Source organism: Heptranchias perlo, chromosome 1 (assembly GCF_035084215.1).
Source record: "Heptranchias perlo isolate sHepPer1 chromosome 1, sHepPer1.hap1, whole genome shotgun sequence".
Taxonomy (NCBI): domain Eukaryota; kingdom Metazoa; phylum Chordata; class Chondrichthyes; order Hexanchiformes; family Hexanchidae; genus Heptranchias; species Heptranchias perlo.
Genome location: NC_090325.1, coordinates 13,910,258 through 13,923,257, shown reverse-complemented (window position 1 = coordinate 13,923,257; position 13,000 = coordinate 13,910,258). Strand labels below are relative to the sequence as shown.

The 13,000-nt window shown below is 43.9% G+C and overlaps 1 protein-coding gene across 4 annotated transcripts in view; it reads right to left on the bottom strand.

Moving 5' to 3' along the window:
- atrn (attractin) overlaps positions 1 to 13,000 on the bottom strand; it is a 370,377-nt gene that overhangs the window by 255,442 nt on the left and 101,935 nt on the right. For all 4 annotated transcript variants that reach the window (XM_067981305.1, XM_067981340.1, XM_067981351.1 and 1 more), the window contains exon 8: positions 10,974 to 11,217. In XM_067981305.1, the coding sequence (XP_067837406.1) occupies positions 10,974 to 11,217 (244 nt within the window). The remainder of the gene's footprint in view (positions 1 to 10,973; positions 11,218 to 13,000) is intronic.

Below are 13,000 nucleotides of genomic sequence, written 5' to 3'. Positions count from 1 at the left end.
CTAGAGTAAAGAATAGTTCAGAAATAAAAGGGATCAGACAGGGGGCAAATGCGAGGCAGTGTAAGATGAAATTGGAGTGCATGTGCGTTAATGCACATAACGTGGTAAATAAGGTTGGTGAGCTGCAGGCTCAAGTCGCCACATGGGACTATGATATAGTGGCAATAACAGAGACTTGGCACAAAGGGGAGGATTGGGTACTTAATATTCCTGGCTGCAAGATATTCAGGAAAGATAGGGAAGAAAAGAAAGGACGGGGGGTGGCAGTATTGATCAAAGAAATTATGAAAGCACTAGAAAGGGATGATGCAGTTGAGGGTCAAAGACAGAATCTATTTGGATAGAATTAAGGAACAATAGAGGAGCTATTACGCTACTGGGTGTGTATTACAGGATACCAAATTGTGGGAAGGAGATTGGGGTGCAAATTTTTAGACAAATTAAGGAATGATGCAAGAACTATAGAGTAGTGATGAAGAGGGATTTCAATTATCCCAATATAGACTGGGTCAATAACAGTGTAAAGGGCAAAGAGGGGGAGGAATGTTTGCAATGTGCTCAAGAGAACTTTCTTGATCAGCGTGTTTCCAGCCCAACAAAGAAGGAAACAGTGCTGGATCTAGTTCTGGGGAATGAAGTGGGGCAGGCAGAGTAAGTTTCAGCTGGGCAGTACTTGGGGCACCTAATATTAGGTTTAGAATAGTTACGGAAAAGGATGAGGAATAATTAAATGTGAAAATGCTTAACTGGAAGAGGGCAAATTTCAGTGAGTTAAAAAGGGATCTTGCCCAGGTGGATTGGAATCTAAAATTGGCAGACAAAACAGTAATTGAACAATGGGAGGCCTTCAAGGAGGAGTTGGTTCAGGTACAGAGCAGACACATTCCGAAGTGGAGGGGAAAGGAAGAACATCCAAAGCGAGAGCTCCCTGGATGACTGAAGATTTGGAAGATTAAAATGAAACAGCAAAGGGAGGTTTATGACAAATGTATACAAAATTAGCTAGGGGACAGAAAGCAGAGAGTAATCGTGAACGGTTGATGTTCGATACTCGAGGGAAGTATACTGTGGTGTTCCCCAGGGGTCAGTATTAGGACCACTGCTCTTTTAATGGCCTGGACTTGGGTATAGAGGGTATAATTTCGAAGTTTGCAGATGACACAAAACTCGGAAATGTAGCAAACAATGTGGAGGATGGTAACAGACTTCAGGAGGACATAAACAGACTGGTGAAATGGGCAGACACATGGCAGATGAAATTTAATGCAGAGAAATGTGAAGTGATGCATTTGGTCGGAAGAATGAGAGGCAATATAAACTAAATAGTACAATTTTAAAGGGGGTGCAGGAACAGAGAGACCTGGGGGTGCACACACACAAATCTTTGACGGTCGCAGGACAAGTTGAGATGGCTGTTAAAAAAGCCTATGGGGCCCTGGGCTTTATTAATAGAGGCACAGAGTACAAAAGCAAGAAGTTATGCTAAACTTTTATAAAACACTGGCTAGGCCTCAGCTGGAATATTATGCTCTATTCTGGGCATCACACTTTCGGAAGGATATCAAGGCCTTAGAGAGAATGCAGATGAGATTTACTAGAATGGAACCAGGGATGAGGGACTTCAGTCATGTGGAGAGTCTGAAGAAGCTGGAGTTGTTGGGAAGATTTGATAGAGTTTTGGCAGAGTAAATAAGGAGAAACTGTTTGCAGTGGCAGAAGGGTCAGTAACCAGAGGACACAGATTTAAGATGATCGGCAAAAGAGCCAGAGGCGAATTGAGGAAACTTATTTTTTTAACGCAGTGAGTTGTAATGATCTGGAATGCACAGCCTGAAAGGGTGTTGGAAGTAGATTCAATAGTAACTTTCAAAAGGGAATTGGACAAGTAGTTGAAGGGAGAAAATTTACAGGGCTATGGGGAAAGAGCAGGGGAATGGGACTAATTCGCTAGCTCTTTCAAAGAGCCGGCACAGGCAAGATGGGCCCAATGGCCTCCTCCTGTGCTGTACCTCCTACTATTATACCCGCAACACATTTGCAAGGGGAACTACTGAATTGGGGCAGTCTGTGTGCTGTGGGTTTGTGACCACTCGGAACTGTATTGAGCTTGCTGCCAAATGCATTCCATTTCACAAAGGAATGGCGAAAGCCAAAGGGGGAGATCTGGGCCAGCTCGAATCCAGAGCTGGGCTGGTTCCACCGCTGCTTCTCACAGTGAATATTTTACAGCTTAATTTCAACATGTTGGACGATATGAGAAGGCACGGCCATTCCAAACTGTCTAAACACCCACAGAGCTCGAGAGGCCAAGGAAGTCCTAAGTTCAACCCTTGCCCTCAGACAATTCATAGAATCATAAAGGTACAGCACAGAAACTGGCCATTGGGACCATCAAGTTTGCACCACTTTTTTTTCTCCATGAGCCACCTATTTTAATCCCATTCTTCTGATCGTTTCACACAACCTTTAATAGACTTCTTTTGGACTCTGCTTCAACAATGGTTCAACAATGGTTTGTAGCAAAGTACCCTACAATCTAAACACCCTTTGTGTAAAAATATTTTTTTCTAACTACCAAATTAGGGCAGTCACAATCCACCAACACCTGTTCAAATTGGGAGAAGACAGGGTTGGATTTGGGATATGAAATCCATGTGGTCAAATAGCCTGTTGGCAATTACTGTCATGTAACATAACCATAATGGCCACATGGGAAAGATACCAGACAGCGGGCAGCACCTGTAGAATTCAGTCCCTTCAAGAGAGAAGAGGAGAATTCTGGAAGTATAGTTTTTTAGAAAACTGCTACAACCTTCATGGAAACAATCCAACTGAATCAGTTACTTTCCAAGGAAGCCCTTTCCCCATGACTGATATCATTACAATGTTGCCATTCCACAACCTGACAGTAGAGCAACTTGCATATAATCACACAGAAATTACAACTCGGAATTTGGAAACAGGCCATTTGGTCCAGTCAACGTTGATGTGTATTCTCAATATGAGCAGTAGTCCTAATCCCATGTGCCCACTCTTTTCCCATATCTTTTTACTTCCCTTTGCTTCAACCTATCAAACTTATTATTAAATGTTGACCTGGTCGCTGCTTCAAGCACTGAATTCCAGTCTCCCAAACCTCAGCAAAAAAAAGTTTTTCCTGCACTCTGTCCTAAATCTAAATTTCCAAAATTTTTAAAACATTTAAACTTATAAGCAACTAGGGACATCTAGAAAGAAGTACTTGTGATGCATTTATGATCCTGACACCATAACAATGCTAAATTGTATAAATACAAGCTGCTGAATGTGAAAGTTTGACTGTAAAATCAGTCAATTAAACTGTCAAGAAACTTACAAGGAAAAAAAATCACCAACCCAGCTTATTTATCTATTTTTAAGCGTGCCCATGGTTATGCTAGACTTCTCCAGATATCTCAACAATAATTATCCAGTTTTTAATGCTCAGCAACACCAGTGAGCCCATCAACAGATTTCAACTTGCAAAGAGATGCCTTTCAGATAGGCTAACCAATGCCATGAAGAATGGTCGTTACTTGTTGTTTAGATTGAATTCACCCGGTGGGATTCTCTCTCCAGTAAAATGGCAGAGAAAAGGAAACACTGTTATGCCAATTTCCATACAGGTAAAAAAGTCCCACAAAATCTACTTAACATAGCGATTGGGTCCAATGTCTTTTTTTCCTTTTCAATTAAGCCTCCGCTTGACAACTGCCCACAGTGGTATGGTGAAAGCAGGAACTCGCTATGCCCGGAACTAGAAATTCAGACCAGTGTTCCATCACTCTGGTGCAGCATTTCTGAAGGTAGACCATGAGCAAGAGAGCAATCTGTCAAAAAGCTGGTAAGCCTTCCATAGCCACTACTGTAGGAGAAGGCGGACAAGAGTATAAAATTAAGATAAAGTTTCACTCCCTAATAGGCAGGCACAAAATCAGAAATTCTCTGCACTTCTAAATTCACAAGAGAACACCCGTCATGAAGCATTTTCAGAGAATTTTTTTTTAAAAATGACAATTTTGACGTGATTTTGTGCTCGAGTGCTGGCAAATGGAAAACTTTGCAGTCGATGTTAGCATCAAACGCTCCAAGATCGAGCAGAGAATGGTTAGGGGCACAGAACAGCTCGTTCAACTCTGCCCAAATAATTGTGATGCTGCCAGAGCCTCAGAAAAGCATCCTCGATATTCATTTCCTCCATCGATCTGGCAGACTTGCTGAGTAAGAATGACAATTATTGCCAAATTGTGGGGAGTTTTGTGCTGCAGGGTCATGTCCACAAGGTACTTGTTTGAGACTGCCTAAGCTCATTTCATTTAGGATCCTTACAGCCAGCAGGCACAGGAATCTTTCTCAGTGGGGTGTGTTGAGTTTGATTCCGGGTTCCAGGGGTGAAGAATCCACTTCATTCTTTTTCTTCATATGGACAGCACAGAACATGTTACAGCCATCAGGAAATGAAAATTATTGAGTTACTGCTGAAGGAGGAGCAATTACTTTTTTGTAAATTAATATCACAACATCAAGCAGTTTGTCAAGTACAAAAATACAATATAGTAAACAAGTAAAGTCCAAACAATGTGAGCATGACATGAAACCATCGTGAAGGAGTTTCACCGTGTTGAAACTGACAACTGATAATTTGGTTTTATTTCTCTGCTGTCCCAACTGCCCACCATTTGTCACTTTATGCATGAAAAAAAACACTGATTTTTTTTTAACCTATGTTCAATCATACAACATTTTATAAATATACATTTTGTCACACTATTAATATCTGTGATCGAAGCAACTTCCACGGAACACCAAACTGAATAGGATTCCAAAAACAATAGTGAAAAATCTCATGTTGTAACAAAACAATTTGCTTGAGTCAGTCACCAGAAACCAGTGACCCTGACTATGTAGTTAAGGAAAAGGAGTGTGAAATATTGGATGGACAAACATGGTGAAGGAGGAAGTATCAAGGGGATTAGCATCTTTGAAATGTAACCCAGGCTGTTAGGAGAAGCAAGGGAGGAAATAGCGGAGTCTCTGAGCATCATTTTCCAATCTTATCTGGCTACAGGCATGGTGCCGGAGGACTGTTGTACCGTTGTTTAAAAAGGGAGAAAGGGATAGACTGAGTAATTACAGGCCACTCAGTCTAAACTTGTGGTGGGCAAATTATTGGAAACAATTCTGAGGGACAGTATTAATCATCATTTAGAAAGGCACGGATTAATCAAGGACAGTCAACATGGATTTGTTAAGAGAAGGTCGTATCTGACTAACTTGATTGAATTTTTTGAGGAAGCAACAAGGAGGGTCGGTGAGGGTAACGCTTTAGATGTAGTGTACATGGATTTAGCAAGGCTTTCGACAAGGTGTCATATGGCAGACTGGTCAGAAAAGTAAAAGCCCATGGGATCCAAGGGAAAGTGGCAAGTTGGATCCAAAATTGGCTCAGTGGCAAGAAGCAAAGGGTAATGGTCGACAGGTGTTTTTGTGACTGGAAGGCTGTTTCCAATGGGGTTCAGCAGGGCTCAGTTCTAGGTCCTTTACTTTTTGTGGCATATATCAATGATTTAGACATCAATGTAGGGGGGCATGATTGAGAGGTTTGCAGATGATATAAAAATTGGCTGTGCGATTGATAGTGGAGGAAGAAAGCTGTAGACCACCGGAAGCTATCAACGGACTGGTCAGGTGGACAGAGAAGTGGTAAATGGAGTTCAATCCAGAGAAGTGTGAGGTAATGTATTTGGGGAGGGCAAACAAGGCAAGGGAATACACAATAAATGGGAGGATACTGAGAGGTGTAGAGGAACAGAGGGATCTTGGACTGTAGGTCCACAGATGTCTGAAGGTAGCAGGACAGATAGATATGGTGGTTAAAAAGGCACACGGGATACTTTGCTTAATTAGCCATTTTTTTTGGAACAGAGGAGACTGAAGGGAGATTAATTGGGGTGTACAAAATTATGAGGGGCCAAGATAGAGTGGATAGGATGGATCTATTTCCCTTGGCAGAGTGGTCAATAAACAGGAGGCATAGATTTAAAGTAGTTGGTAGAAGGATTAAAGGGGAGCTGAGGAGAATTTTTTTTCACCCAGAGGGTGGTGGGGATCTGGAACTCACTGCCTGAAAGGATAGTAGAAGCAGAAACCCTCATCGCATTTAAGAAGTACTTGGATATGCACTTGAAGTGCCGTAACCTACAAGGCAACAGGCCAAGAGCTGGAAAGTGGGATTAGACTGGATAGCTCTTTGTCGGCCAGCGCAGACACAATGGGCCAAATGGCATCCTTCTGTGCTGTAAATTTCTATGATTCCATGAAGAATAGCAGCCCCTTTGTCTATTCCAGGAAAGATCATTGGTTTTCAGGTTGCCCAGAAATCTGGACAGAATTGTGGAATGTGCTCCCCTCAGTAAAAATCCCAAAGTTATATACAGTAAAAATATATGACATTACTGTGTAAGGTCTGTGTGTGTCTGGCAACCACAAAGAATTTTTGAACAATTTAACAATCAGAATTAGCAACAGAAATCCCCAAGAAATGAGGGAAAATCTCCACCAGTGTCGCTGCAATCATCCCCTGTACAATTGATGTAATGTGGGTTATACCGGCAGCTTAAATTATGACACGCCTTGGTATTTGACTTTTTTAATCATTGTAAACCAGTGATAATCATTGTAAACCTAGCGTATAACAACCACAGGTTAGGATCCGGAATGCACTGCCCGAGGGGGTGGAGCAGGCAGATTCAATCATATCCTGTTCCCTTTTGAAGGCCAAGTACTTGAAAGAAAAAAATTTGCAGAGCTACGGGCAAAGGGAGGGGGAGTGGGACTAGCTGGATTGCTCTTGCATGGAGCCGATGCAGACTCGATGGGCCGAATGGCCTCCTTCTGTGCTGCAACCTTTTTATGATTCTTTCCTATGAATCACACTGCAAAAGGGACTGATTATACACAGTATTTATTTGACCGGAGGACCGGACATCCTTACGCATTTTCACTTGGGATTCTCAATTAAGCAATGCATGAAAATTTGATGCCGACTTTGAAAACTTGCAAAAGCTGAGCAACAGCTTCAACAGAAAAAAATGATGCAGATTCAAAAAAAGTTGTTCACTCAAAAACAGCCCTGAATATTGGCCTGTTACAAGTGATTATACTGAAAGTGCAGTCAAGCAAGGATCATCATAATTTAAGCTGCCGGTATAACCCACATTACATCAATTGTGCAAGGGACGATTGCAGCGACACTGGTGGAGATTTTCCCTCATTTCTTGGGGATTTCTGTTGCTAATTCTGATTGTTAAATTGTTCAAAAATTCTTTATGTGGTTGCCAGACACACACAGACCTTACACACTAATGCCCTTAAGGGAAGGAAACCTGCTGTCCTTACCTGGTCTGGCCGATGTGACCCAAGACCCACAGCAATGTGGTTGATTCTTAATTGCCCATTGAAATGGCCTAGCAAGCCACTCAGTTGTAAAATCTCACTAAAAAAAGTCATAATAAGAATAAAACTGGACGGACCACCCGGCATCGGACCACTAGGCACCGGACACGACAAAGGCAAACCAAGCCCAGTCAACCCTGCAAAGTCCTCCTCACCAACATCTGGGGACTTGTGCCAAAATTGGGAGAGTTGTCCCACAGACTAGTCAAGCAACAGCCTGACAGAGCCATACTCACAGAATCATACCTTTCAGCCAACTCCCAGACTCTTCCATCACCATCCCTGGGTATGTCCTATCCCACGGGCAGGACAGACCCACCAGAGGTGGCGGTACAGTGATATACAGTCAGGAGGGAGTGGCCCTGGGAGTCCTCAACATTGACTCCGGACCCCATGAAATCTCATGGCATCAGGTCAAACATGGGCAAGGAAACCTCCTGCTGATTACCACCAACCGCCCTCCCTCGGCTGATGAATCAGTCCTCCTCCATGTTGAACACCATTTGGAGGAAGCACTGAGGGTAGCAAGGGCACAGAATATACTCTGAGTGGAGGACTTCAATATCCATCACCAAGAGTGGCTCGGTAGCACCACTACTGACCGAGCTGGCCGAGTCCTGAAGGACATAGCTGCCAGACTGGGCCTGCGGCAGGTGGTGAGCGAACCAACACGAGGGAAAAACTTACTTGACCTCGTCCTCACCAATCTACCTGTCGCAAATGCATCTGTCCATGACAGTATTGGTAGGAGTGACCACTGCACAGTCCTCGTGGAGACGAAGTTCCGTCTTCGCACTGAGGACACCATCCAACGTGTTGTGTGGCACTACCACCGTGCTAAATGGGATAGATTCAGAACTGATCTTGCAGCTCAAAACTGGGCATTCATGGGGTGCTGTGGGCCATTAGCAGCAGCAGAATTGTATTCCAGCACAATCTGTAACCTCATGGCCCGGCATATTACTCACTCTACCATTACCAACAAGCCAGGGGATCAACCCTGGTTCAATGAGGAGTGCAGAAGAGCATGCCAGGAGTAGCACCAAGCGTACCTAAAAATGAGGTGCCAACCTGGTGAAACTACAACTCAGGACTACATGCATGCTAAACAGCGGAAGCAACATGCTGTAGACAGAGCTAAGCAATTCCACAACCAACGGATCAGATCAAAGCTCTGCAGTCCTGCCACATCCAGTCGTGAATGGTGGTGGACAATTAAACAACTAACAGAAGCGGGCTCTGTAAACATCCTCATCCTCAACGATGGCGGAGTCCAGCAGGTGAGAGCAAAAGACAAGGCTGAAGCTGAAGGCTGGAGTCAAACCTAGCACAAAGGAAGATGGTAGTGGTTGTTGGAGGCCAATCATCTCAGCCCCAGGACACTGCTGCAGGTGGATGACCCATCTCGGCCTCCTCCCGATATCCCCACCATCACAGAAGCCAGCCATCAGCCAATTCGATGCACTCCACGTGATATCAAGAAACGGCTGAGTGCACTGGATACAGCAAAGGATATGGGCCCCGACAACATCCCAGCTGTCGTGCTGAAGACTTTTACTCCAGAACTAGCCGCGCCTCTAGCCAAGCTGTTCCAGTACAGCTACAACACTGGCATCCACCCGACAATGTGGAAAATTGCCCAGGTATGTCCTGTCCACAAAAAAACAGGACAAATCCAATCCGGCCAATTACCACCTCATTAGTCTACTCTCAATCATCAGCAAAGTGATGGAAGGTGTCGGCAAGAGTGCTATCAAGCAGCACTTACTCACCAATAACCTGCTCACCGATACTCAGTTTGGGTTCCGCCAGGACCACTCGGCTCCAGACCTCATTACAGCCTTGGTCCAAAAATGGACAAAAGAGCTTAATTCCAGAGGTGAGGTGAGAGTGACTGCCCTTGACATCAAGGCAGCATTTGACCAAGTGGGGCACCAAGGAGCCCTAGTAAAATTGAAGTCAATGGGAATCAGGGGGAAAACTCTCCAGTTGCTGGAGTCATACCACTGGTAGTGGTTGTTCGAGGCCCATCATCTCAGCCCCAGGACATTGCTGCAGGAGTTCCTCAGGGCAGTGTCCTAGGCCCAACCACCTTCAGCTGCTTCATCAATGACCTTCCCTCCATCATAAGGTCAGAAATGGGGATGTTCGCTGATGATTGCACCATGTTCAGTTCCATTCGCAACCCCTCAGATAATGAAGCAGTCCGAGCCGACATGCAGCAAGCCCTGGACAACATCCAGGCTTGGGTTCATAAGTGGCAAGTAACATTCGCGCCAGACAAGTGCCAGACAATGACCATCTGCAACAAGAGAGTCTAACCACCTCCCCTTGACATTCAACGACATTACCATCGCCGAATCCCCCATCATCAACATCCTGGGGGTCACCATTAACCCGAAACTGAACTGGACGAGCCATATAAATACTGTGGCTACAAGAGCAGGTCAAAGGCTGGGTATTCTGCGGTGAGTGACTCACCTCCTGACTCCCCAAAGCCTTTCCACCATCTACAAGGCACAAGTCAGGAGTGTGATGGAATACTCTCCACTTGCCTGGATGAGTGCAGCTCCAACAACACTCAAGAAGCTCGACACCATCCAGGACAAAGCAGTCCGCTTGATTGGCACCCCATCCACCACCCTAAACATTCACTCCCTTCACCACTGGCGCACAGTGACTGCAGTGTGTACCATCCACAGGATGCACTGCAGCAACTCGCCAAGGCTTCTTCGACAGCACCTCCCAAACCCGCGACTCTACCACCGAGAAGGACAAGAGCGGCAGGTACATGAGAACAACACCACCTGCACGTTCCCCTCCAAGTCACACACCATCCCGACTTGGAAATATATCACCATTCCTTCATCGTCGCTGGGTCAAAATCCTGGAACTCCCTTCTTAACAGCACTGTGGGAGAACCTTCACCACACGGACTGCAGCAGTTCAAGAAGCCGGCTCACCACCACCTTCTCAAGGGCAATTAGGGATGGGCAATAAATGCTGGCCTCGCCAGCGATGCCCACATCCCTATGAAGGAATAAAAAAAGACACCTGTCTCCCACAGTTTGCTGAAGTTCATTCTGGCAATCTTGACATTCCCTCCTATACAGACAAACAGTTACCAAATCCAATCCACTGCTGGTCTATAAATCCCAGGTACAGTGGTTGGCACACATGAACCTAATGAGTTCCTCAAACCTATTCTAGAGATTTTCTTTGCTGCCGATCGTTGCATGCACACGTACTGCATGCGTACAGACGATTGTGTGCATGCAGTACTATACTCAGCCAGCAGATGATGCCATTAACACTGAGGAAAGAATTCCACTTTTTAAAAAAAGAAAAAACACACATTGTACTAAATGGTTGCAAAGATTGTAGGTGAAGAATCATTTTTTTTTTAAATGATGTATGCTGAAGCAAATTACTTGACTCTTTTCACCTGCTTCAATGGGAATGAAAGCTTAGTTTGCTGTTCTCATCTTGTCAGTACTCACCAAGATTATATCCTTGTATTTTGCTGATGTATCCATAAAGCGGACAGTAGCCAAAGATGACCAACATCACAACACTACCGTCCTTCAACTGTACAATATGTGCCGAATGGCCTACAACTGCGTACTGCTGCTTTGTCTTAGGAGTCAGCTGCACCCACGATTGATTCTGAATGTGAAACACCCATAGCTGGTTCGTGACATTCCCTGTTGAATCGATTTTACCTCCATACATATAAATTTTATCCTAAAATAAAAAAAAAACATGAGTTAAAGATCAACATCAGTTGCATTTATGCAAATAAAAGTAAAACATCCACATTCAAAAAAGGTTTATGTAAATCTAACATTAATAGAATGCACAAAGTAAACCCAATTTCACTCAAATCACATTGTGAAGTTCAGGTAACCAAAAGAAATGGAAATCACCTGCACATTAAGCAAATCTATGCATGGTTTTGATTGCATCCTGCACGAGGTAGCCAAAAGCAACAATACAATGACATGTCAAACAAATTTTATTACACTGCTTGCCAGGAGCACAGGAAGGCCTGGTGAACTGTACTGGGGTTACACAGAATTACATGGATTGTATAGCACAGAAACAGACCATTCAGCCCAACAGGTCCATGCCAGTGTCCATGCTCCACACAAGCCTCTTCCCTCCCGACTTCATCTAACCCCATCAGCACATCCTTCTATTCCTTTCTCCCTCATGTGATTATCTAGCTTCCCCTTAAATGCATCTATGCAATTCACCTCAACTACACCTTGTGGTGGCAAGTTCCACATTCTAACCACTCTCCGGGTCAAGAAGTTTTTCCTGAATTCCCTATTGGATTTATTAGTGACTATCTTATATTTATGACTCCTTGTTCTTCCTAGTCTCCCCCGAAACTGGAAACATCTTCTCTACATCTACCCTATCAAACCCTTTCATAATTTAAAGGCCTCTATCAGGTCACCCCTCAGTCTTCTCCTTTCCAGAGAAAAGAGCCCCAGCCTGCTCAGTCTTTCCTGATGGGTATAACCTCTCAGTTCTGGTATCATCCTAATAAACCCTTTTTTGCATCTCTGGCCTCCACATCCTTTTTATAATATGGAGACCAGAATTGTTCACAGTACTCCAAGTTTGGTCTAACCAAGATTCTATACAAGTTTAACATAACTTCTCTGCTTTTCAATTCTATCCCTCCAGAAATGAATCCCAGTGCTTGGATGGCATCTTTTAATGGACTTATTAACCTGCTTTGCTATTTAAGTGATTTGAGTGATTTGTGTATCTGCACCTTCAGATCCCTCTGCTCCTCTACCCCATTTAAACTCTTATCATCCTAGCAGTATGTGCCCCCCTTATTCTTCCTACCAAAATGAACCACCTCACACATATCTATATTGAAATTCATTTGTCAATTACATGCCCATCCGGCAAGTTTATTAACGTCTTCCTGTATTTTGTCGCCGTCCTCCTCGATATTAACTATACCCAGCAATTTGGTGTCGTCTGCAAATTTTGAAATTGTACTTCCGATTCCCGAGACCAAATTGTTTATGTAAATGGTGAACAACAGTGGTCCCAGCACTGATCCTTGTGGAACACCACTTCCCACTTTTTGCCAGTCTGAGTAACTACCTTCAACCCCTATTCCCTGTCTTCTGTTTTTGTAGCCAGCTTGCCACATTCTGCTACTTGTCCCAACTTCACATGCTCTGACCTTAGCCACAAGTCTATGCGGTAACTTATCGAAGGCCTTTTGAAAATCCAAATATATTACATCTACTGCATTACTCTTGTCTACGCTTTCTGTTACTTCTTCAATAAGGTTGGTCAAGCGTGACCTTCTCTTTAGAAATCCGTGCTGACTATTCTTTACTATACTTTCGGTTTCAAGATGTTTTTCTATTACATCTTTGAGTAAGGATTCCATTATCTTTCCTACCACTGATGTTAAGCTACATGTGGGAAGTCCCACAGATGCCCCATAACTCATGATATGCTTCAGTTCAACAAGTCATGGTTAACTCAACAT